Source organism: Syngnathus acus, chromosome 1 (assembly GCF_901709675.1).
Source record: "Syngnathus acus chromosome 1, fSynAcu1.2, whole genome shotgun sequence".
Taxonomy (NCBI): domain Eukaryota; kingdom Metazoa; phylum Chordata; class Actinopteri; order Syngnathiformes; family Syngnathidae; genus Syngnathus; species Syngnathus acus.
Window position 1 is genome coordinate 2,291,393 of NC_051087.1, and position 24,216 is coordinate 2,315,608.

Sequence of the window (24,216 nt, forward strand, 5' to 3'; positions counted from 1 at the left end):
CGTATACGTCCAAAAAAATGTGAAGTTGAAAAGGATCACCCACATTTCCTTGTGTTTATCAGCATCCTTGCTTTTTTGCTCTCAGGCTATTAAAATAAAAATAAAAAGTTTTCAAGGAGGGTTTCTTGTGAAAGGTTTAACGCCAGACCTCAAATAAATATCTAATTTCTTTCCTCTTGGGCTCTTTTTAAAAAAAAATTGGCATCTTTTGAAAATCAACATGGATTGTGCTTCTGTCCTGTTGGAAGTAAACACTAAAAACCAACATTTGAGACATGCTATAAATTTTAATAGACATATTGATATTTCTGAAGAGAAAGTTATCATCCCTAAGTTGTATTTACAATACATGAATACAAAACAAATTTTTAAAAAAGAAAAAAAATGCACACATACAGTACAATGACATACTTAAATAATTATCTCATTTTGTGTAACTACTACTTAAATAATGAAAATGGTTATTCTATTCACACCATGCCGACTCAGCAGCTACAATGCAACAACGTTCACATTAAGTGCTAACAAAAAAAGAAAAACAACAACAAAAAATAGACCTTTTTTTTCATTTTACAGCATAAAAATTCCATTGTGGACTTGACCAGGTAGACGTATTATGTCAGCAACACCTCAACGAGGTGAACAAATACAAAAAAAAAAAACCAACACCGTTTGAACAAAAACAAACGGCAACATGGTGGAACTGTAGTGGCGCTTTGTGTAGTGGATTGTTTAGGGGAAGGGCGCTTAAAAAGCAAGCTGCAAGTATACCAAATGGACACAAAGCTTAGTGTAAAACATATTTTTTATAAACACCAATCTCTCCCATATATTATTACGCTTAGAAAAATAAACCCCCCTCTATCATAATAATAATGCTATGCTTTTTTTTTTTCCCATTATTTTTTTTTTTTGCAATACTAAGTAGTAGTGGGTAAGCTCTATAGGGGAATATACATCGCCATTCGCTACCTCCTCCTCTTCTTCCCTTTGTGATTTGGTCGTCCACTAGCCCCTTTTACAACACCCGCGAAAAGATGGCAGGTTATTCTGCAACTGCGGGGATTTCACTTCTCCAGCCTTGTTGTGTTGCAAGCAATTATGACATCAGCGTCTGATGTCATCTCATTTCCTGATTGTGAGACGCTGTTTTACCGTGTAAAAGCGCTTTTGCTGAAATCTGTCAGGTTGAGAGGTTTCACACCTGACACTCACTGGAAGCAATTCTCACGTCAGACAACGATATCATCACGCCATCTGATTGCGAGATGCTGTGTTGCTGTGTGAAACTGTTCATCTTAAAATACGGGTAAAGGTGTGATTTCCTGTCTTGACTGCCAATTTTGCAACACACAAAAAGCTTTTTGTTTTTTAAACGTCACAAGTAGCAGTGATTTAATCGAATGACTCTTACTTTTGCAGGGTCTCCGTGTGAAAGAGGCTAGCTTTGTTAGACCGGAACTGTGCAAATGTGTTTGACTTTTGAAAAGTTTTGTAATGAATGCAGAGCAGGGGTGGGTAGCAATCCAGCGTCTTTCTTCATCCTGCGATGAAAATGTCTAACAGTTGTGGATGCAGTCTTGTGAACAAAAGTCATGACGACATCACGCCAAAATAAACGGTCGCTCCATTGCGTTGTTTTTTTTTTTTTAGATTTGTCCCAAAGAGGAGCAGAAATGTCTTGGCGGGCGTTTTCCGTGACTTGGATGCCTGGCCTGGCGCTCAAGTAGCTTATCGTCCAGTGAGAAACCATAACGTCCAATGATGTCAAAGGCAGCTGTGATGGAGATCCTTTTTTTTTTTCTCGTCAGCGTGGGCAAAATGAAATAAAAAAATGGATACCTCGTTGGCCGGTGGCGCTAGGTAGATTCGTGTAGGGCGGGGATGAAGGTGCTGACGAGGACGAGCCCCTCGCAGTCTCTTTATACGATGTAGCTAGTCAGGTCCAGGAGGTACGAGGTCATGTCGATGATGTGGTCCAGAAGGCCGTCCTTCTCCTGGTCGTTGGGCATGCCCTGCTCGCTCTGCTCGCACTGGTCGCCCGAGTAGCCACTCTTGCACAGGCACTTGTTGGGCTCCATGCATACGCCTCCGTTGCGACAGCCTGGGACGCACTTGGCTGGATGGGGGGGGGGCAGGAAAGGCTCACGTTAGGTCGTAATGAAGATGAAAATAATCGGAGGAAAATTATGACCTGCAATGCCTAACAGCTCCAATTCTGTATTGAGATTGTTTGACCATTTAGGGCTACCATATTTGGGTCCATAAATATTGGGGCAAGGGAAATGCATACTCAATGGGATTCGGGTCAAGTGATTGACTTGGCTAGCGATATGCTTTTGGGCAGTACGTCAGACTGCTGTCTTGCTCGGTCTACCAAAGTTGTTTGAGAGTTTTGCCGTAATCAGCTCTAAAGACATTTGAAGGGAACAAGCCTCACCGATGCGGCACAAGGGCCCCTCCCAGCCTGGGCTGCAGCAGCATTTGCCGGTGGGAGTGCAGTGTCCGTTCTTGCAGTGTCTGGAGCAAGCTGTCATCAGCAGCTCAGGAGGCTCCACCTGACGTTGGCACTCCTTGGGGATGAGGGGCCTGGAAAGAACAGTTGGGACAAGAGGGGCGGGGCAAAGTCAGTTTGTGTTTGCGGGGAGGGCGGGAACATGAACTTGGGTGGACATGTCTATCAAAGTCTCCCGGACTTGATTCCACCTGATGACCGAGCCAAAAGTAGGGAACTCCAACTTATAATGTTTGACTAGTGCTGATGGATGGTCTGCTTACGCCAAACCAGTTTTAGTTTGTCCCGAGAAGCTTTCGTGCAAAGGCATCTTGATTTTTTTTAGGAGGAAGGAATTACAACGTTCTTTGCCAGACAACGTACAATAAGCAAGGGCAGAACCAAAACTTGTTTGTTGGCCTCGGCTTACGTTGTAATTCAACACATTTGCTTGGAGCGGTGCCGTACGAAATATGCGGTGTTGTGAACCCAAAAAAATCCTTCGTCAAGTTCGTACTGTGTGTGTGTGTGTGTGGGGGGTCATCGTTTATGAAACAAAAACGAAACCGCGACTGCCTTCGATTGGTCTCTCGTTGATGTTTTGCGAAGGTACTAGAAATTGTGCCTGCGGTATGAAATCTTGAGTGAGGAATACAAGTACAGCTTCAGATAAAAAAAATAAAACCAGACCCACCGCATACTCAACATCACAGCAAAGACTTGGGCAAAGAGCGAGCGTGTAGCGGGGGACATGCTGTGATCATTCCGTATTAAGGCAGAAAGACCCACACACGCACATCGGCGAATGGGCTGTCAAATAATTATTCCATATCACGCGCTACAAATCTGGAAGCAATACGCCAAGTGCATAATTAAGTTCAAATGTGCCCGGCACACACGCGACAGAAGAAAGACGAACGAAAAGACCAACACAATGCGAGTGAGTGACCGGGAATGGTAACTGGACTCTTGTGGGTATCAAGAACCTGGAGGCCACGGCGCTGACGTCAGCAAATTTGTCCACAAGGACAGGTGTCATCAATCATGGCCAGGAGGTCACTCTGTAGTCGGATGGAAACCTAGAGATAGGATTTAAGAGCGACTACTGGAGAGATCTCCATGTCGATAAAAAAAAAAAAACAGGCGCCAGGGTTTAGTTTAATTTACTTCAACCGCTTTGAAATCAGTCGAGGAATTTGGGCAATTCTCTTTCAGATGTGCGTTAATGTTCGTGCGGCTAAGGAGATAATGACGGATACATTCTTGGGCAAAGTCCCAAGGAGTTGACATCAAAGCCACGCCCCTTAAAGGCACACACGGAGTATTATGTGTGTCTCTGACTTTGGCTTGATGATAAAAAGTTTTGATACAATGATTCGGTATTAAATGCCAAACAATGGTGGCGGAGGAAGGGTACATTCCCATGCTCCCATCAGCATCCAAATCTAGACTCCATCCCTGAGTGGACAAGGGGGTAAAAAATAGAGAAAGACTCCCTAGAGGATTGCAGGAGGGACGGGGGGGTGGCTTTTCGTGGCGAACACTGTTAATAGCAGGCAAGGGGTCAGCGGCGCAACTAAACAGTGCGTACGACTGCCAGGGTGGCTGTGAAAACAGCACCTGCTGGTAGCGCCACTTGACAAAGGCAGCTGGGTCAACAGCCACTGTGGGAATGTTGCAACTTTGGGAGGGAGGGAGGGCTGGGGAGCCAAGAAAGTGCTCATACATGAGATAGTTGGAAGGCAGGATATCTTTAAAATGCTGACAGAAATATGATGGGAATAAGTGGCGATGCGACCTATTTTGTCTCTTTTGCTAACTGTTGTTAGCCTATTTTAAATAGTGTGGGAAACAGCTTGAAACGAGCACTCTTGGTCTCTTATTTAGCAAACTGTGTCTTTAAAAAAAAATCATATCAGATTAATCCGATATTATCTATATGGCTGTGCATTTTGACCTCTTGCTGGAAGGTCTGGAACGTATCCACAGGATTGACCGCAAATTCTCGAGTTGGAAGGAACTTTTCCTGTTTGACAGTCAACGTCACACAAGTCACATATCGGCAAACGTCTCCGGCCTCTTGTTTATACGCATGTATTTATCCGAGTGTGTGCTGTGTTTGCTGTGTACAGATATAAACTGCGTGGGTGGCGGGTACATGCGAACGCGCACATCTGCGGGCCTGTGCGAGCGCGCGATATGCTAACTCCCAGCATGGTGTCGCAAAAAAAAAAAAAACCCTTTCTTTTCCCGTGCCTCTTAAATCTTGCACCACCTCCGCTGTGGTCGGCGCTTTGACAACGCTGTGTGAATAGCGGCCGCTACAATACACAGTAAATATTCTTGCACAATTAAAATAAGGAGGGACGATACAAAAGACGGCCACCCTCCGTCCGACAATGGTCGCCAAAAGAGACCACACTGGGAATCCCCGGATAGCCTTGAAAGCATGTTAAGATGATAAAAAACACAAATGGTTTCAATGAAAAGTGAAATGAAATTCTGAGAACATCATCGAAAAGTTGTGACAAAAGAAAGAACACATAAGGTGTATGAGATTTAAGTTGTAAAAGTCAGAATGTGAGAATTTAACTTTTGTTTATAAAATTGTAATTTACAAGAAAAAAATCCAATTGGCGGGAATAAAGTTGTCAAATAATTCATCCATCCATTTACTGAAGCGCTTCACCCACAGGGGGGGTTACGGGCAGAATCATTAAAGTTATGTGTCGTGAAATAATTTCAAGAGAATTAAGTCGTAATCTGAAGATGTTCTTTTATGAGAACAAGTCTTAATGACACCAGACAATAATTAGGATCATAAATTTGTACCATCCATTTTCTGAATGGCTTACATAAGAAAAAAGCAAAAACAAAAGCGTATAATAATAATAAATAAATCAGAAATTGGCACAATTAAACTTGACCTGATGTTGACATTTTGCGCATTTGTCAGAACGTGCAAAAAATTTGGATGACTTCAATCACGCCGCAAAACCACCAAGCATCGCTGGTTGTTTTACAAGCCCCCCCCCCATTCAGCGCTTTTCAACGCATGGTGGCCTATTTATTATCGGAGGCGCACTTCCGCTGACAAACAAATACCTCCAAATGAAGTCATCTGCCCAAGACATGTTTACACAAACACTTCTGAGGGATTTTATGGTTAATGTTTCCCTGTAGGGCCTTTAGTCCGCGCTCTACCAAACGGCTTCTGCGTGTTCCCAAACATCCACCAGGAGAATAACAACGCGATGGCACCGCAAAGTAGTTGCATTTAAAGTTAGCAGAAAGTCTCAAACGTTGTGAATGGGAAAGTGTGATTGATCCCCGTAGAAGGAAAAGATTCCTCAAAATGACAATTATATGTGATCATGCTGAGGAGCAAAGTTATAAAGTAGCAAAAACTTATTTTATGATAACAAATTTTTCAAAGACTGCTGCAACTTGTCTGCAGACTAAACAAGTCCAGTCCACGGTGGAAAGAAATGTTCTGCCGAGGGGGAGCGACGACGCATCCAGCGGCGGGGCCAGAAAACATAAATACGGAGCAAGTCACCGGGGCCCCTTTTTGAAACATCTGCGGTGTCATTAATTGCGCCGATGCCTGGGTGGCACTGTCGTCACCCGCGACTGATCAGCCGCATAACATATTTCAAGTGTGATTCCCAGTCTGCTTTTTCTACTTAATCTGTCTCTCTCCATTTAACAGGAGATATTTCATCGGCGAGCTGTTCTTTCGGCTGTTCCGAGTTAAGCGCCACCCGTTTGCTGACATGGAAACAAAATCGCATACGGTTTAGCCTCCAAAGTCAAACATGATCCGCTACTATAAGAAATGCCTGTAATGTAATGCCGCCTTTTACGGGCAGCGTAAGAGGGGCTTCTGGTGCTATTTCAGAAGGCGGAAAATTGACGTGGTCCATTTCATACCACCGTTCCATGTCAGTGCCAATTATAGAATGTTTGCTCTTCAGCAAATTTGAATACCGTACTTTTGTCATCCGTTAGTCACTAAAAATCTTGTCTACTGGCTGTTTTTATGTGCTCAAGTTGAAATAATAAAAGTATTTGTTGTTTTTGGGTGTAGGCAATTCATATTTTTCTCATCTGCGTTTCATTTGCGATTTCAGGTGCATATTTATTTGCCTGTATGTATCGCGTTGTTTGCGCTAGCATGTTATTTAGACTAGCATGCTAGCTGTAGTTGATGAGGCAATTTGTTTGTGTTGAAGAAGTTAATTATTGAATACAGTTGCTAATGTCACAAGCATTCATGATTGCATCATTAATAAATGTTGAAGAAATAAAACACTCTTGCTCAATATCGTAGAGAGTGCTTACTAAAAGGTTAGCATAACACCGTGTTAGCGCATATGCAGTGAGATAAATGACGTGTCAAAGTGGGACGAGACAGGTGTCCCGGTGTTTTTCCCCCACTCTCAGCAAAATAAAACCTTCTGTGCGACTGCTCTGAAAATAACTGGCGTGCGGTTACGTTGCCAGTTACGGCGCGCGTCCATCCAGCTACGCCGTTAGCAATACCTGACACTAATGTAGTGAAATGCAACGCTCGCTCTCCGGTTGCCGTTCTGCGTTAGCGTGGGCCGGGGCCGAGGCGGGGCCGTCATGTGACGACCCGTTGGCATTGGCTAGGATTTGAAAGACGGGAGATTAATGGAGGCCTCATGGGTTGTATCAACGCGGGATTGTGTGACAGCGGCCAATTTATTGGGTACACTTCCACTATGGCTCCTCTGCATCTAATTCTGCTTCTCCGAAGATATTTAAGGACACAACCGACTGCACACGCCGGCAGCTTACACTTACCGGCAGCTTACAAAAAAAATGTGATAGCCAACACCATATGTTTGCACCCGAGTGATCAAATTCCCAATCTGTGGTATGTGTACGTGAGATTTAAAAGTGGAAGGCTGACCTGTCATTAAAATTTATATTATGGTTTTCCCGTGTGGTGAATGTTTGATTATTTTATTTCATTTATTTATTATTTGTATTTAATTTTATTTCTTTATTTCTTTAGTAAGACATCATTTGTTACCTTGACTCACCTGTGCCTGATTTTTCTCACCATGATCCGATTCCACGGGCAGAACTCAATGTTTTTAATCATCATCGGGGTTTTTGTTTTTTAGGTAGTTAACGGGGTGGAATGGGTGCGCCATCTCTGATGAAATGTTAAAAGGTTTTTTTTGTTTTAATTCAACAGTGGGCTTTGGGAATTGAGCAACTTTAGGAGAACCGTAATGCAAATGATTATGGCGAGCAGCAAGTGTGGAAGTCTAGAAGAAGTGTTGACGTGTACCTTTTGGGGTCCACCAACTTGTAGAGTTTGCCACTTTGCGACTGCACCATGCTTTTACTGCTCGCCAGTATGTAGCCTTCACCTGAAACAAAATGGAAGATGTTTTACGGGTGCACGGAAAACACTCACGAGCGGGAAGCACGCCGGGATGGTTTAACGAAGAACAGCAAAATCCCATAAGGGGACAAAGTGTAAACATGTGTCTGCGGGGTCCCGTGCCTTTTGGGACGCACGCCCGCGAGAGCGCCGATCAAACATTTATGATGGCTGTTGTTGAGCGAGTGCTTGACTTAATCAGAAACACTGCAGCCGACAGTTTGTAATCCCCGCCGATGACTGGTGGGCCGCAGCTGGTATAAAGTTCTGTATCACATTAGGCCGCTCACCTCACTTCACCCGAGCGCTCCCAAATTGACGGCAACACACTACACCCGTGCAAAACATTGCGCCGTAGGTGGCCCAGCATGCAAAATGGGAGGCTTTGCGTGATGTTTTATAGCAATGACATTGAATCCATCAGGAAGTATGCATTTAATATCCTGCTGGCTGATTGAAAGTCAAAACCGTATTTCCTCAAATGGTGGCCGTCCCTTGAATAGAAAGCCGTCGAGTCGCCGGCTGGGTCATCCGCTGACAAAATAAACGCCTCCCTCGGACGGTAACTTTGCTTATCTCCAATTGCTCACACACGGGAATTCCCAAAAAGTTAACGCCACCCTGTGACTGGTCAAGCATAAGGGCAACTGACTCGTAAAATACTGTACGCCTCGTCACGGCCACACTGACCCAGCTCGTCTTCTCCGAATCCCAGGATGTGTCCGACCAGCGTGGAGCCGCAGGAGCTGGCTGAGCCCAGACAAAGCGGTTTCTCCTGCCACTGGTCGCTTGCTGCCGACGGCGTTATCGACGACTTCTGGAGAATCCGCAGGTTGCTGAGATAAACAGTAGATAGGATCGAACAAAACAAGTCAAGTCTTGGAGCCGTGAAGTACGTGACCTCCGCTCCAACTGAAGTGTCAATTATTTATTGGCTATGTCATCCAGTTGAATGAATAAATAATCTGAATAATGCTGTACTTCCTTGAAACAATTATTAGCCAAAACGTTGGCGCTACATGTGCATGCAACATAGGACTGAAGTCACAGTGACCACCTGTCTGTCCACTGGACTGGTGCTGCTGTTTTCGTTCGCAACTGAGTTCAAACAGCAATTTTGTGTGAAGACATTAGCATCTTTGAACTGAGGTCATTACACAAAAGGGAGTTGTCAATCACAAGGTGTTTATTTGTGGAAATATGCCATTTTATATTATAGAGGTCAATGAATTAATCCTTGCACATGTCTTGGCTACCATTCTAACCATTTTCCTTTCCCACAGACCCGCATGATGCCACTAGAGACCGTCGTTGCGTCACCAGGAAGGTTTTGCTCAATCACAAGATTCACAACACATCCGCAAATTGGAACGGAATTTCAGCCACCGCGCATGGTTCCAAACCCAATCCCAAAGATCCTGCAATGAAGGGAAATTTCTCACCGTGATTGACTTCCTCTTTGCCTCTTGGAGCGTCAGTCTTTGACATCAGCAAATGAGGATGAATTACAAACCAAAGAAAAGTGTGAACAGCGCAAGGCAGGATGTCCCGTCTCCATTTACACCCAACTGGCCAGGCCACTGTGGCAAGAGTAACACAATACCGACGTCCCCCACCGGCCCCACCCCCACATCGCTGGAACTTTGTATTCACCGCATGATGCAAGGGACAGATTGACGAGGGTGAGAATGGAGAGTGGTGACGTCTGCAAATCTAACATTCTCAAAAACTATAATGGTTGCCTCCTACAGGAACACAAATGCTGGTGACACAAAACACACCATTTGAACTCTGTAGCCAACCAAAACAGCAGCACCCTTCCTCTAAAAGATGGTCCCCAATCTGAAACATGCTACAATTTGGAGGCAATATGGTTTGTGCCTTACCCGAGCTTATCTCCAAACACGTAGCTGCCGTACAATCGTCTGGACTGGCAACCCCTGTAGATGAAACCGCCCACTGGCGGCGCTCCTCCGATGGACTGCAGGTCATAGACGGAAGGTTCGTTCTCTGCGCAGTATGAAGGAGAGGAGCAAATATTAGAAAAACAAAATCATTCTTTGAGAAGAAAAAAAAAACGTAAATTAGCTTTTTTAAGAAAAAAATGTATTTTAAAAGAACTTTTTACTTTTTGTGCGGAAAAGGGCGTTGAGGAACTAATTTTATAATTAAAGTATAGTTTGTGAGAATGATGAAGCCAAACGACAACAATAAAGCGATGACCATGAAATATGACTTTTAAATATGGTTTTCGTGGAACAAGCCATTTTGGGTCCGCATTTTGTCAGTACCGCATGGACTTTGGCAGACGTCCGCATTGTCCCCCTGTCTGCTTCATAAGTTTGACGCTGATGTAATAAGACTTATTTTTGGAGCGCTGTGGTCTTGGCAATGGGAAATGTGAATGGCGGCTGGTGTGTTGATTTCCCCACGGCAATGACTTTCCAGTTTAGATAATTGGCCCCTGTGGCGAAGCATCCCTCAAGGGGGTCAAGTCGACATTTGGGTTGCCTAAGTCGTCATTATTAAGACAAACAGCCGTTAATTTATCTGTGGAAGGAAAGTGGGTTAAAAATGGTCAAGAGCGCCATTTGCCTTTTTTTTCCGCTCATTGTGAGAGGAACCCCGCTGAGATTTGCGTCTTCAACAATGCTAAGCCATCAACCTTGTGGTTATTGCTGTAGACAGATCCAAATTCACAGTGTGGATGCAATTTTGCTTTTGGCATTTATGTGCTCCGTGCACACAGGGGTTCCAAGTGAGTGAATTTGTGTGCGTGTGTGTGTGTGTGTTGGGGGGGTATTTCTCTGGCACTTCTAAAATTTTTACATGTAACCTCCTGTACCTTGGCAGCTGTCCTGAATTGTATCTCAACGTGTTGCCAAACTGCTGTGTTCTTACAAAACGAGGGTGGGGGAATTTTTTTGTTCTCAATTTAAAGCCAAAATCTTGGGCAAAAAAGGCACATTTACATCATGATCAATTTTATGGAGTGTTTCTTAAAAGAGTGCTTTGACGGCACGCTTCGACGAGTTGGTACCAAGGATGTCTCAAAACATTCCCAGAATGTTGTGTCTATCCAGATTTCTCGACAAAATTCTTTTTTATAGTGTTTTAAAGTACACCTGCACATTAGAGACATTTCTACTTGAACTCACCGTAATCTTTCCCTTTGTGAATCTCCAAAATTCTTCCCGTGGTGGAGTTTTTGCCGCTGGCATCCGTGCAGAGCATGAGGAGGCTCCCGTTCTCCGTTTGGATCCGGTCCACGCTGCACCTACGCCACACAGAACCCAGAAAATAAGGAGCACAGAACGACACGAGTGCGCTTAATTTAAAAAAAAATTTTTTTTTTTGCGTTTGACCAACCTGCCTGGGTCGTGTAAACCTTGCGCAAAGATTTCCGGTGGCTGGTTGGTGCCATTGAAGTACGGGTTGTCCCGCGGGATGGAATAGGGGGACGCGCAGCCATCCGTGTCCACGTCTACGCTGAGCACGGACCCTGTGAAATCACTGCGCACCAACGCATCTTTTAGGCTTTGGATGACCTTCATGTCTTGATACCTTTGGACCTTTCCTCACCTGAGTCCATCCATCTCCTCCATGTCGTCCAGGGTGATCATTCCGTCCCCCAGGATGATGTACAGCAGACCCTCGGGGCTGAAGAGCAGTTGCCCGCCCAGATGTTTCCGGTGCAGCTCGGCTACTTCCATCAGGACCCGGAGGGTCCGGATGTCCACCTGGTTTGGGTTCTTTCTGAGGGATTAAAAAAAAAAAAGATCCTGCGTCAAAAAGTGAGTCTGGGACAAATTCATGGCATTTCCATTCATTTCAATGAGGAAAGATGATTTGAGACATGAGGCAGACAGTGGGCGGGCGATGACATCACGCAGTCTCTTGCAAAGTGAGTCTTTGGCTACACTAGGAGGAGTAACATTTCATCCTCGCTTATTTTGAGTTTCTAAAGGTCTCGCAATTTGCCCGGAAAAAAAAAGGAAAGAAAAACAGCTTTCTAAAGAAAATAACGACGCTGTAAAAATGCCATCAAATCCTCGAGTTGAGTTACGGCCCCGTGCGCCGCAGTCAGTCCGCGGGACGGCGTGCCAAAACTGTCATTAAGATTAGATCATTAAGGCAAATGGACTGGTGTGATTGAGAGAAGACGCTTTTTTTCCTCCACCAATCGTTTATCATTCAAGTGAACAGCTGCATACTTTAGATCCGCCGACTTTTTACTGCTCCTTAACACCTTTTTCTGGAACGTTTTACAGTCAGTTATATTATAGCATAAAATCACATACTTAAAGATAATATATGTCTGAGATGGAAAAAGATTATGTGCAAAGAGCCCATTAGTTGTTGTTTTTTTGGAGTGTTTGCCCCCCCCCCCCCCCGTTACCTGGACACGGTGTACTCCACAACGCGGAGAATGTGGTCGTGCGGCCCGATGGCCCAGCGCTCTTGGTTGGTGGTGTAGGCGACGTAGAGCTTGCCATTCTTCTTATAATTGGGATGGAATGCCAGGCTTAGCAGGCCCCTTTCATCTCTGCCCTGCAGTCAGATGGCAAAGCACAAAAGATCCAGGAGTTAATTATGTCCCGCCTCGGCCTCTCCTTGGTCGTGTGGGTTCCGAATCAGCCCCCCCTCCCCTGACCGCCCCCCCCCTCTCTCTAATCCCCCTTTTTATTTCTCCATCACATTCCCTTTGACACCGCTGGCATTCTTTCATTCTTCCCTTTCAAACCATCGCCTGTTTCACTTCACACCTCCACCGAGCTCCTTGAATATACCATTACCCGCCATTATAAAGCATTTGACTCCGAGCGCAGCCGTTTGCGGCTCCTCTTCCAACCCCGCCCACTCCTCTTGGTTATGCGCGCTTGTCCTCGGGGATCTGGGTCCCCGCAGCCGCCCACCGCGCCCCTCCCAGGACGCCCCGGGGCCCTTCGAGGTGGCCCCCTATTGTGCGGTGATTTGTGTGTGTAATCTTTGGGGGATATCCGTGAATGCGGCGCTGAGTGGCTCAAAGAATTTATTAGCTCGCTCACAGTTCATAGAGAGCACAAAAGTGCAGAGTGCTTCAACTCCGTACCACCCCGGCCGCACCGCGCCCCTTCGCGGGTTTACACAAAACGCATGCAAAATTCACATCATCAGGGGAAAAGGAGGGGGGGGGTGGAAAAAAAAATACTAAACAAGGAAGGGGCTGCCAATTCCCACTGTCTTGGCAACATGTTTAGAAAACATCTAAATTGCTTGTGTAATATGTAAACCTTTGTCTCAGCCCCAGAGGCAGCTCTGCCGCTACCTTGGTGGTCTCGCCGTCATCGCTCGCTCACTCGCTGTAATAATCAACAATCGCGCCAAGCTAGGCCGGAGCAGGTCGGCCCGGACGGCTTGGTCATTAACGTGGCGCTCTTCTCCGCAAAAGAGTGGACTTGGGTGTAAAAACGGACAGACCAGGGGATTGACAATTGGGTGGCTGAATATATATATATATATATATATAATATATATAGACAAAACTTCAGACCATCTGAAAGTGTGTCTAAATTGTGGCGCAGATGCTTTAACATCATTTTGGTGAATTTGATCAAGGTGGAGGCAGAAAGATTCCGTCATCGTAGTTCGCTCGTAAAAATATGACAAAAATGAACATTCTCCAAAAATGAGTCGTTCTGTTTTATTTCTCATCTATTACACGGCAATTTGCGATTGGCTCACAACCAGTCCAGGGTGTATCCTGCGACTCGCCCAGAGTCGACTGGGATCGGCTCCAGCTGACACGCGCCCTTTAATATTCCGGCCAAAAGGTCGTGCAACACATCTAAATAATCAAGATGGATGTTGTGAGGTTTACTCCACCGCTCGCAGTCTTGTTTGGATGGCGTAACGTGTACGCAGACACTTACGCCGGCCACATGTGGAATCAAAAAGGATGACGCGGCACCCTGGAATGTTCTAGGAGTACCGATGAGCAAGAACCGAGACCCCCACAGAGAACCTCGTGGGTTTCATTGATGTTGTGAAAGCTGTTGCGATACGTAAGAGTCAGACAGCAGCTCGCTCAAGTCAAATCCGGGTTGGAGGGGGGGCGGGAAAGAAAAGGTGACTTGTACCCCGCCAATTGTGTCAGGATGTTTTATAGCCGTGTCCGTATGTTGAATGTGGAGATGCACTGACCCATATCCCCAAAATAAACCAAAGGTAACCGCAATTCCGAAGAGGCCGTGATCCGAGGCCAAGGGGGCGACACCCTGAATAAACAGTGTTGCAAGCCAATGAACGATTTGCTCCCTTGCTAATAACTTGGATTGCTTCATTGTACAACAGCCAGTCCTTTATGTAAGCACTAAATACAGCATCTGTCAGCACACTTGCAGTCAGGCAGTGCTCCGAATGAATCTTTCAAGGTATTATCTTTTCATTTGTCACAAACACCTGCTGCTGCATTCCTCCCTTCCCTCCACTTGTGTTCTCCGGGGGGTCCGGCTTTGAAAATGAAGCTTGAGGAAAGGATGAGGAGGGGTTGTATAGTTTTGGCAAAGACTACATAACGCAGGTCTAGCAAAAAAAAAAAAAAAGGGAACGGACAGATGGACGGGCCACCAAATATCGATGTATTGCGCTTGCCGGGCCAGCAGTTGGCGACGCCACTTTGTAATGGAAAAACGACTCGCATGCACATCATCTGCTTCTCCTTCGAACAAAAAACATCTTTTCAATGGCCTTCATTGCGGTATGTTGACATACCAAAGGAAGAAGTTGACTAATTTCCACAAATAATGAGCCCAAAAATTGGCAGTGACATTTTTTTATCCCTCTGGGAAAAAAAAAAAGAGCTGCAGCTGTAAGTAAATACATTCAAGCTGAGTCTTGTCCAATCACATTAGAGGTGAGGGAGGAAAATATCAAGCAGTTGCGGCGAGGACGACCGAGGATGGTGCGCATTTGCGGCGGGGACAAGCGTACAGAGATCAAATTACAGGCGGAACACCCACAGCGCAGCATGCAGCCCGCAGCTGAAGCGGCACGCCATTGTTTCGCTGCAGCTTAATTGGCACACGGAGGGGACGGCGAGGAGGGTGGGCGTCCATAGAAGGAGCGAGCGGGAGTGTTGGGGGAGTGGGAGAAGGAAACACAGGGCATTACAATCAAAGCATGTGCATGGGACTGATGATAAAGCGGTTATCTGGCTCCTCTCTAGGGGGGGCTCTATATTGAAGGCAGCTCCATCCTGTTGATGCTGCCGGTAAACACCTTCTCCATTTTGCGTGGCTGGAGGGGGGGGCCGAGGCTGGCAGAACAAGACTCGCGGGATCGGATCATCATAACGATGGCTTCATGCACATCCAGCGATGATGCCGACGATAAGGGGAAGACGGAGCATGCCGAGCGGGACCCGCGAGGGGCCACTTAGATATTCAGAAGCTTTGCTTGCTTTGACTCCCTGTAAACAAACTGTGACTGGCATGCGTGCGGGAACAAACTTCCTGTCCGGGAGCGTGTGCACCCCTTCCTCCTCACCCTTGAAATATCCCGGCAATGCCATCTCCGCATGCAATCTGAAGAATTTAGGACACTTCCCATCGCTCCTTGCCTGTGCGGCTGAAACTTCAAACTCATCTCTTGCATGCTAGCTTAGTTAGCGTCCACTTCAACCAGATTCTTAAATAAAGTCTTTTAACCTGTTTATTTCTATGTACTATTTCGATATAATATTAAAAAAAAAATTTAAAAAAAATAATCTTGTTTGACTATTAAGGCCTATTTTTTCCAGAACTCCCAAATCGTACCATTTTTTTCAGCGTGACTCCTCAGAGGAACAATGTGGGATAGATTAGGCGGGCCATTAAGCCATCTTGTGAGAGCGAGCGAACGGCGCAGCAGCACAATGCAAGCTGTATGTACAGTTAATTAGCAGAAAATAGCGCAATGATTGGCCGCCGTCACGTTTGATGAATGGTTTCTTGTTTGGCATAACGATATAATTGCAACGCTAATAGCGAGCAGGCAACAAGGGAGACGTTACTGGCGGCCGGCTCCTCCTTACCTTCAGGCCGCTCTGCACCAATTTGTGGATGTCCAGGAAGGGCTCCTTGAGCAGCTGCAGGTCGTGGGTGAGTATTCGGACGAATCCCTCCCGCTCCAAGACAAAGAGGCGCTGGGATCCGTCGCCGCAGTGCACCGCGGCCACAGGCTGCCGTAGACCACTCAACACCTCCTGGGCACAGTAGCAGTTGTGTTTGTGTTTCCTGGGCAATGGCGGAGATACAAGAAGGGCAGACAGAGGAGAAGGTAAAGAAATAAAATGGGGGTGTTTGATATTCAATTGCATTTTGTGAGGGAAAGGCCCTTTGCGAACAAACTTCGGCACAACGCCGAAGATTTAACGCCCGAGTCGGACCCGAAAATGAAAACAAACTGCGGCCACAAACCTGCTGATATCTTCCATTTTCTCATCTCCCAAGTAGTTGGAATCTTGGCCCTGCGCTTGCTTTCGCTGAAAATCTGGAAAGCACAGGCCTGCGTCTCGTCGACCGTAGTATTGGCAGAACTCGTCCGCGTCGGCCTGGAACAATTCTGCACAAATAAAATCAAATGAAATACGGGCGGGTACATTTGATAAAGCGGGCAGAGCGAAAATGCAACGAACGGGCGTTTGCTGTCGACTGGAGGAGAAAGACGAGGAAAGCGGTGGACAGAAAGCGGCAAAAAGATACGATATGTGTTTGTTGGATCAAACCAAAGCGCAGAGAAAAAGAGACAGCGGGCCAAACCAAACGCGTTTTTCTGGCTAAAATTGCAAGGAGGAGAGAGACTATAATTTACACTGACATGATTTTGGCCAACGGCGAGCGTGTTTGTGCATATCGAATAATGAATTGCCGACTTTGCGAAAAACATTTATTGACAATGTACACCAGCTGTCAGTTTGACATGATTGCAATGCGGGCGAGCGAGAAACCGAGACCCTTTTGGAGATTGGAAAATGTTTGGCCTTCGGTATATAATAAACAGGACGGAGCGCGTGTTTAGGATATTAATATTCTCTTTAAAACAAAACTATCACGTATCAATCTGGGAGGTCGATTGGAGAGCCGCGACCGTCGGTGTGAACCGAGAGGTGACCTGAAAATCAAGGTAAGGAGCGAATTCGGATTTTTGCCACACCGCTAGTTTTTATGCACCGTATCCGTATTGCTCTTTGAGCGCAAAACTGAGATCTCAACCACACGCTTAAAAAAACAGGACTGGCACAACATTAGTCTTAGTGTGCAGTACCTCTGGAGCCCCCCTAGCCAGTTAAAAAACAATCTTGCCAATTCTGTTTCCTTTGGACGGTGGGGGGGGGATAAAAACACAAACAGGGTCCCACCCCGACCCCCACCTTTCATGTGCCACTGCGAGGGCTGACTGCAGCAAAAAGTGGAGGTGATAGGATACCCCCCCCGAACATCTAAACACAAGATGGAGATCAAAGTGGCCCAGGAACACAAACCGCCCACCCGCTTGTGTCCGCAGTTATCTTAAGCACGCTGGCTTGGGAGCTCGACTCAGCTCGGGCAAGGGACTGCATGGGTAAGCGGGAATGGTGGCGGTAGGAAGGTGGGAGTGAGAACTAATGGAGGGGAACACAAGTGCTGGCACGACGTAAATGATAGCCAAGGTTTCCAGGTCATCCTTCTGTACAAATGGTAATGACGCGGAATGGGGAGTAAAGTCGACTACAAATTTCCAACTTCTTTCCAGCCTGTCCTGATTTTTAGATTTGCCTTGAGGCAATTTCACAGAATCTGTGCAGAGGTGGTTTTACTCCCTTGGCACATAGGGTCAACTGTACATTAAAAATCATCTCCAAATTAGGCCAGCTAAGGTCACGAGTGAGCCGAAGCGGCAGCACTTCTGGGACATTGTGATTTCCAGAAAAAAAAGAAGTGAATTTTGAATACGTCATAATTAGGACATGTAAACACGCTGAGATATAACTAAAAATGAAAAATTATCAAATACATAAACTGATGAATAAATACAAAAGAAGAACCCACACAAGTACAAAAACAAGATTTGAACAGAGCAAATGAGCGAGTGAGAGGCAGCGTGACAGAGAGAGCGAGAGAGAGAGAGAGAGAAAGAGAGAGAGACAGAGCCTTGTCCATATTCGTGGCTCCCCGGCGCTGAAGCTTCCATCTGGTTATCTTCCAAAGGCAACCTGGGTGGCCCGGCCCAAGTACTTGACATCTTGATGCACTTCAGCAGTTTTACATACACACTGGCTTTGTAGAAAAATAAATGTGTCATTCGTCACCACATATGCTGATCTGTGGCCCGTGGAGAAGGCGCACAACACGGGGTGGGAGAAAGGGGAGGGGGGGGGGGCTCGTCTTTTCAGCCTTTTTTTTTGGCTTTGACTCCCTGAGCCCACATGTGTGTCAGCTCCCGGGCAGTAACTCGCAACCAACCGCGCCTCCTCTACGCGCCATGAGCTAATGTCGCAGCATGTGCCCGCCAGCGCAGACAAGGACGGGTTCTGTCGCAATGTTTGATATTTTGTAGCGTAGGCTATTGGGTCATGTTTTGGAACGCGCTAACCTGGGAACTTGCGGAACTTACAGACTCACTTGCAAAAGTTGATCTTTGGAAAAGTGGTACCTGCTCATAAAAAAAAAAAATTATGGGCAAACTGGAACATTTAGCATCTTGGAAATTTACAAAAAATGAAAAACTATATGTTACAAAAATCTCACCCCAAAATTTATAAATTTAAATATCACTGAGAAAATATTTGTAAAATTTGGCAGCAGTTTCTTGCCCTATGACTCCGCTCACTTGGGCTTGTGTTGATTTTTGTTTGCGCTCGTCATATTCGTTTGTTTTTCACATCCACCTGCGCCATCTTGGGTACCACGCTGATGTCAGGAAAAAAAAAAAAAAAAAACACACAAATTTGTGCGCGTGTGTGGTTGTGACAATCAAGGCCGGGACAACATGTCCGTGTTTGTCAGGCTAATCAAAATAAGCTGGCAACCGAAAAGATACAAGGGCGTTGAAAAGCAACACAAATAAAAAAAAAAAAGGGCGGACAAAGTAGCAAACAAACGAGGGGTGGTCATCAACAAATGAAGGTGAGGTCAGATGAGGTAAAGCGCTGGATAAATAAATCCGCACGGAACATCTGACCGACTCGCGAGTGAATCTTACAAGGTAACCAAACAAAGGCGTGTGATTCAGAGACGCCCGGCGGGGATTATTTACCCGGTACGTGTCCCCGGCAGGTGTAGTAGAACTCGCGGCAGAAGTCCTGGCAGAGCCGAGGAAGGTCGGGCTCCCTGTGTGGCATCCTGCCTGGTTCCGACGGGTTGAACAACACCTGCGCGTTAGGGGAGCAGCGCGCACACTTGATCTCCTCCAGCAGACGGCCGCATTCTGTGTTGTTGGTGGAGAAGATCTGGAGACCACACACACACAGACACACAAAGATGACTGATTAATGTTTAGCGTTGGAAAAAGGCAGCTTTGCCTGTTTGCTGTCTACACCCTGTTCCAAATAATTATGCATATAAGATTGAAGTGAAATAAACATTTGAGCTTTCGTTTAGCTGGGAAACTTCTCGTTTGTTATTCCTTCTGTCCGTTCTATTACATCACTTTGTGTCAGCTTTGATAATGACTTTCCCAGATGAGCTTGATTAAAGGGGAATTGGCGGTTCTGCAAAAAAGTATACGAGACACTTTAAGTGGACGCAAGTTAGGTAATCGAGAAAGACAAGTCAAGGTACAAGTAGACTAATAAACGGAAAGATCATGGTGCCAATAAGCAATTGCGTTGTTCTTGTTTTGTTTTATGTCCAATGCTAACATTGTCAGATTGTGCGCTAAAGAATGCGGGAAAAAAAAAAGCACTCAGCTAATTGCTACTAGTAGCCAACCCCACATAAAGTTACACAGTAAATTAGGCCGTCTGGAGCCAAATATCCTTTTTTTTTTTAACAACTCGCAGCCACGCGACACGAAGGAAGCAAATATTACAAGCTCGACTTCGGGAGGCGGGTCGTTAGTAGCCCGGGAGTTAATCCGAAAAGAAATGAGCGGGATTATTTATGTAGCAAATTAGCTGCAACCAAACACAATGTAATCTGGTCTGGGTCAAGAGCGGTTGCCACTTGGGCAAGCGGAGGCAGAGCAAGGCTGGCAGTACTTTGCGCCGTGTGAGGTCCATGTGTAAACACAAATGGAGAGATAGACAGCCACATCGTTCCCTCTCGCTGCTATCAACAAATTAGCAGTCTGTCCAAATCAATTAGCTGCAAGGACCCAAGGCCAGAAGAAGGATGCCTATCACGTTTGCCTGATTACGGAACAAAATGCCACTGAGCCGTGTTTAGCGGGGAAAAGGTAGCCAGACCCGCCAGAGTCGTCACATGTTATGACAGCTAACAATATAGTAGTGCTAGCTAGCGGTTAGGCTGCTAGCTCAAGTGTGACATGGAGCTATAGATGTGGTCAAGGTTAGAGCAGTGTTGAATATGTTTTCTGTGCTTATTATTTTCCTACTTTTATGGCCATTAAAAATGTAAAAACTGAAAACATAGGCTGTGGAGTTAATAGACAAAAAAATGGTTTCTGTTGCCTTAGAAGGAAAGCTCAATCCCCGCCCACGTGTTCCTGCGTACGTCCCGCAGCGTGGTGGGCATGCCTGCCTTCCCGCTCTAGTAAATTGCCTCGTGATTCCGAGTGGCGTGAGCTGGCAAAGGTTCCACTGCGAGTAGCATTCGTGTGCTCTCAGCCGTACGCAGTGTCCATATGTTGCCGGGACCGATGCCAAATTTGCGTCCTTGCAGAAAACCAAACAAGCGAGGCTTTATGTTTGTGTCCTTTTTTTTCTTGATGGTAGTCAAACAAAAAAAAAAAAATCAATGACGTGATGTAGGAAAAGAAATGAGGCACTGGACTAATATTTTGGGGGAAACGATGCCGTAGATATAAACATTTTGAATGCCAACCTGTTCTAATGTGTGATGTCAGCATATCACACACCTCACTACACCTCATTTCCATCGCCATGACGTTCGGGCATTTGAGTTTTTCTGTTGGAGCACCAAGTAAAGACCCAAATCGCTAGGTTACTTGCTTCCAACAGGCCAACTGACACATTTACTCAGAGATGGTGATGAGGACTTTGATTTCTGTGACTTGTCACGTATTTGAGTTGTGGTACAGACGGACTGCCAAGTTTGCCTGCAACGCAACTGACTACAAGATTTAATTATGCACAATTTAACATTTGAATACTATTGTTCCCCCAATTTAACCAAATATGATCCCCTTTGCAGCACTGTTAGGCTACGCAACCACTCGTTTGAAAAGAAACACTTGTCATTCAGTCAGTGGCAGCAGCGATGTAGGCAACTCTTAGCTCCAACAAAACACTTGTCCTCGGGGGAATAGGTGTAAGTTGGTTGGCAAAAGAGGAGGGGGACACTCCCAAAGGCATTAACACTTGGCTGGAAGGAGAGGTGTGGAGGGAGAGAGGGGCGTGATGTTCTCCAGCTTCTCCCATTAGTGAAACCAACAAACACAATGGCCTTGTTATTCTTTGGCCATAATCAGAATGGGCTCCGTGTGTGGGCAGTGTAACTGGGAGGAGAAGTCGACTCTTTCAAACCCTCTCAAGACCCTCCTCTCTCTCCTGGCTTATTTGCATGACTTGAGGAAATTAAATGATGCGATAATGTACCCCCCCCCCCCTCTCACTACCCAGCGCCCCTTGAATGATTCCAGAAGTGGTTTTACATGCAAATATTGGAGAATGACACATTTCAGTTCGTTTTTGACTCACCTGCAGATAATAGTCTGGAAATGCAGTAACATTGAATGGTTTTAAAGTGATATAAGCCAGCTCACGTTCCTGCTTTTAAGTAAAAAAGCTGGGCGTTCAAAAACGACATTTTTTATCGCTTATGTTATGTTGACTCACCTAATTTTGGGGGGGCTTCGCAGACTAGTCTGGAAAAACTCCGGAAAAACAAGATAAGATGCTGTCAGTTATTAGAAAGTGAAAACGCCGAGCGGGGTTGGGTGCGTTCGGGAAAGGCACATTACAGCTTCGGTTTTTTGGCTCGCTGGTTATTTCGCGTCACCGAACAGTTTGTAAAACTTCACTCAACTGCCAAAACAACAGATGAGACACCCATAAAGTTGTCCAAGAGACATAAAGTACGTTGCCAGGTGACGTTACGTGAAAATCGCAGCGTGAGATGAGGACGCTGGAGGGGCATTCAAGAACAGAAGATTAAACAGGCGTGCGTATGTTTTTGACTCACCCAAGTGAAACCAATTCAGTCACTGGTCAGTAAAACCTCTCCGGACATGTTATATAACATAAGAAGCGCGGAGAGAGACAGAAAATCCATTATTGACGACGTTACGAAGCCATTTAGCTCCCGTGTCGCATACTTTCTACGACGTGAACGTGTTGGTGGGGGACATTCAAGAACGGCACAGTTGATAAAACTTACTTGGTTTCGAAGAATAGCCCGAGAAACTAACAAAATAAACGACGAACCGCGGTCAAATTGTTAAACATAAGTTGCTGCCGGGTTTATTGTCGCTTACCTTGCTCCCCGGAGTGAAGCCAAACCGTGAGAGCCGTCACCAATGGCAACAACCGTGCCGACGCGCCAAGCGGCAGGTAACGTAAAACGGTGCCAAAGTGACGTAAACAAAACCTTTTAAAACATATCGTCGCACACAAAAGTCGCTTTACGGTACAGCCGGAAGGCGAACCCCCCACCCTCGAAAACCACAATAAAACAGAATGACGAAGGTCGTAAAAAGCCCCCAACGTCGCTCTTGTAAACCTTACCCGGGCATCCCTGCGGTGCGCGATCTGATACGCGGCTCTCCTGGTGGGACAGCAGGACACTCGCGGGTAGAGCCGGTGGCAAACTTCGGCTCCGCCGCCGGTGGTGGTGGTCGTGGAGGTGGTCGTAGAGCCAGCGCCGCCATCCAGGAGCACTTTCCTCTCCCGCTTCTTGAGGCGCTTGGGCAGGCTGCCGTCGTAGCAGCGTCGCCTCCTGGCGCTCAGTTCGCTGCCACGCTCGGGTCCGAATTTAGCGTCCCCGCACTCCCAAACATTGACAGCAATGGCCAGCACCAGCACAAATTGCAAGTGCTTCATTGTTTCTTTCTTTTTTTTCAACAACGTTAGAAAGAAAGAAAAAAATCCAAAAAGAAAGATCCAAACAAATAAATCCACAATACTTCCAAAAAAGGAGGATGCACAAGAAAATAAAAGCAATTTGTTATATTAGAGCACTATTTATGTGGGCGTTTATTACGTTTACGAGTACAAGCATGCTGCAGGTGTCTGCCTCCTAATAATAATAAATACGAGCTGTTTCCCAGAAAACAGCAAAAAGATGGCAATTTATCCACAAAAGCAGAGCCCGGGCGTCCCTTACAGATGACAATAACAATGATAATCCCGCAGTGTGTGGAGGCATTGAGGAAAAAAACAAGGAAAAACGACAGTAAAAGTTCCTTCTTCTTTCGTGCAAGTCCTCAGGAGCGCTCACATGTTTTGCTCGTGCGCTTTCCTCCTTTTTAACCAGCGCGCGAGAAGAGCGCCGTGACGTATATGTTCAACGGGGACGCGCGTAGCGCGCGCGCGCACACACACGCACACACGCCCCTCCACACACACACACGCTTGCACACACGAGGTCGACGGTCACCTGTCTGCAGGGAAGAGTGAGTGCGCGCATTCGAAGACACACGGATTCACACTCACATGCACGCGCGCATGCGTGCACGGACACACGCAACGTAATAGTCCACATTTATGATGATATAGGGATTTAGATCAAATCAGTCTATAATTTGTCCAGTAGGCTAGACGGCAATACTGACCTATCAAGAACAATTAATTCATTTAACACACATTTGCTATGATAGTTATTTAAATGCATGGGAAATATTGGAAATGATCCTTTCCTGGGTCAAATTGGAACATTTCAAACAATGAAAAAGAAACCTCAGTTTTAAATTTAAGGATGAATGGCAGGGGCCAATGGGGGGTCTTCAGGCATCCACCTGCGGGAGGTGGCAGAGCCAAGTTCACAAACGTACGGCTTCACCAGAGCAAGTGCCAATGACAAAGCACCTTCAAGAATATCGACCAATCGCTTTGGACAAGTGACTCCATTACTTGGCATTTGTTTGCCCTTGCGTCTTTGTTCATCTTGATACCACCCTCAACGTGGGACGAATCCCCCCTTTAGTCACCCCACAGCCATCC

The 24,216-nt window shown here is 46.0% G+C and overlaps 1 protein-coding gene and 1 long non-coding RNA gene across 4 annotated transcripts; one reads left to right on the forward strand and one right to left on the reverse strand.

Annotated features, from left to right (window-relative positions):
• Positions 1 to 267: 267 nt before the first annotated feature.
• On the reverse strand, positions 268 to 23,536 carry LOC119128030 (hedgehog interacting protein). Of its 3 annotated transcripts, none has more exons than XM_037260109.1 (13): positions 22,783 to 23,536; positions 19,173 to 19,365; positions 16,355 to 16,499; positions 15,970 to 16,171; positions 12,316 to 12,467; positions 11,499 to 11,672; positions 11,286 to 11,429; positions 11,075 to 11,193; positions 9,803 to 9,926; positions 8,607 to 8,752; positions 7,821 to 7,902; positions 2,441 to 2,589; positions 268 to 2,119 (listed from the first exon to the last, which is right to left on the reverse strand). In XM_037260109.1, exons 1-13 carry the CDS (start codon positions 23,095 to 23,097, stop codon positions 1,923 to 1,925), a joined length of 2,142 nt encoding a protein of 713 aa, XP_037116004.1. In that variant the 5' UTR covers positions 23,098 to 23,536; the 3' UTR covers positions 268 to 1,922. The 3 variants fall into 3 exon arrangements, with proteins under 3 accessions (XP_037116004.1, XP_037116093.1, XP_037116185.1); XM_037260198.1 differs by lacking the exon at positions 22,783 to 23,536 and adding an exon at positions 22,533 to 22,657; XM_037260290.1 differs by lacking the exon at positions 22,783 to 23,536 and adding an exon at positions 22,241 to 22,388.
• Positions 8,611 to 10,146, forward strand: LOC119133066. Its single transcript, XR_005100048.1, has 2 exons — positions 8,611 to 8,748; positions 9,200 to 10,146. It is a non-coding gene; the product is annotated as an uncharacterized LOC119133066 (long non-coding RNA).
• Positions 23,537 to 24,216: the final 680 nt, after the last annotated feature.

Excerpts from the sequence above, each read along its gene's own strand:
- LOC119128030 (XM_037260109.1), bottom strand. The coding sequence starts at position 23,097 with ATGAAGCACTTGCAATTTGTGCTGGTGCTGGCCATTGCTGTCAATGTT. Across the intron at positions 19,366-22,782 it reads CGCACCGCAGGGATGCCCGG|ATCTTCTCCACCAACAACAC; the intron begins GTAAGGTTTACA and ends TGTGGTCTCCAG. Across the intron at positions 11,194-11,285 it reads GGTTTACACGACCCAGGCAG|GTGCAGCGTGGACCGGATCC; the intron begins GTTGGTCAAACG and ends TGTGTGGCGTAG.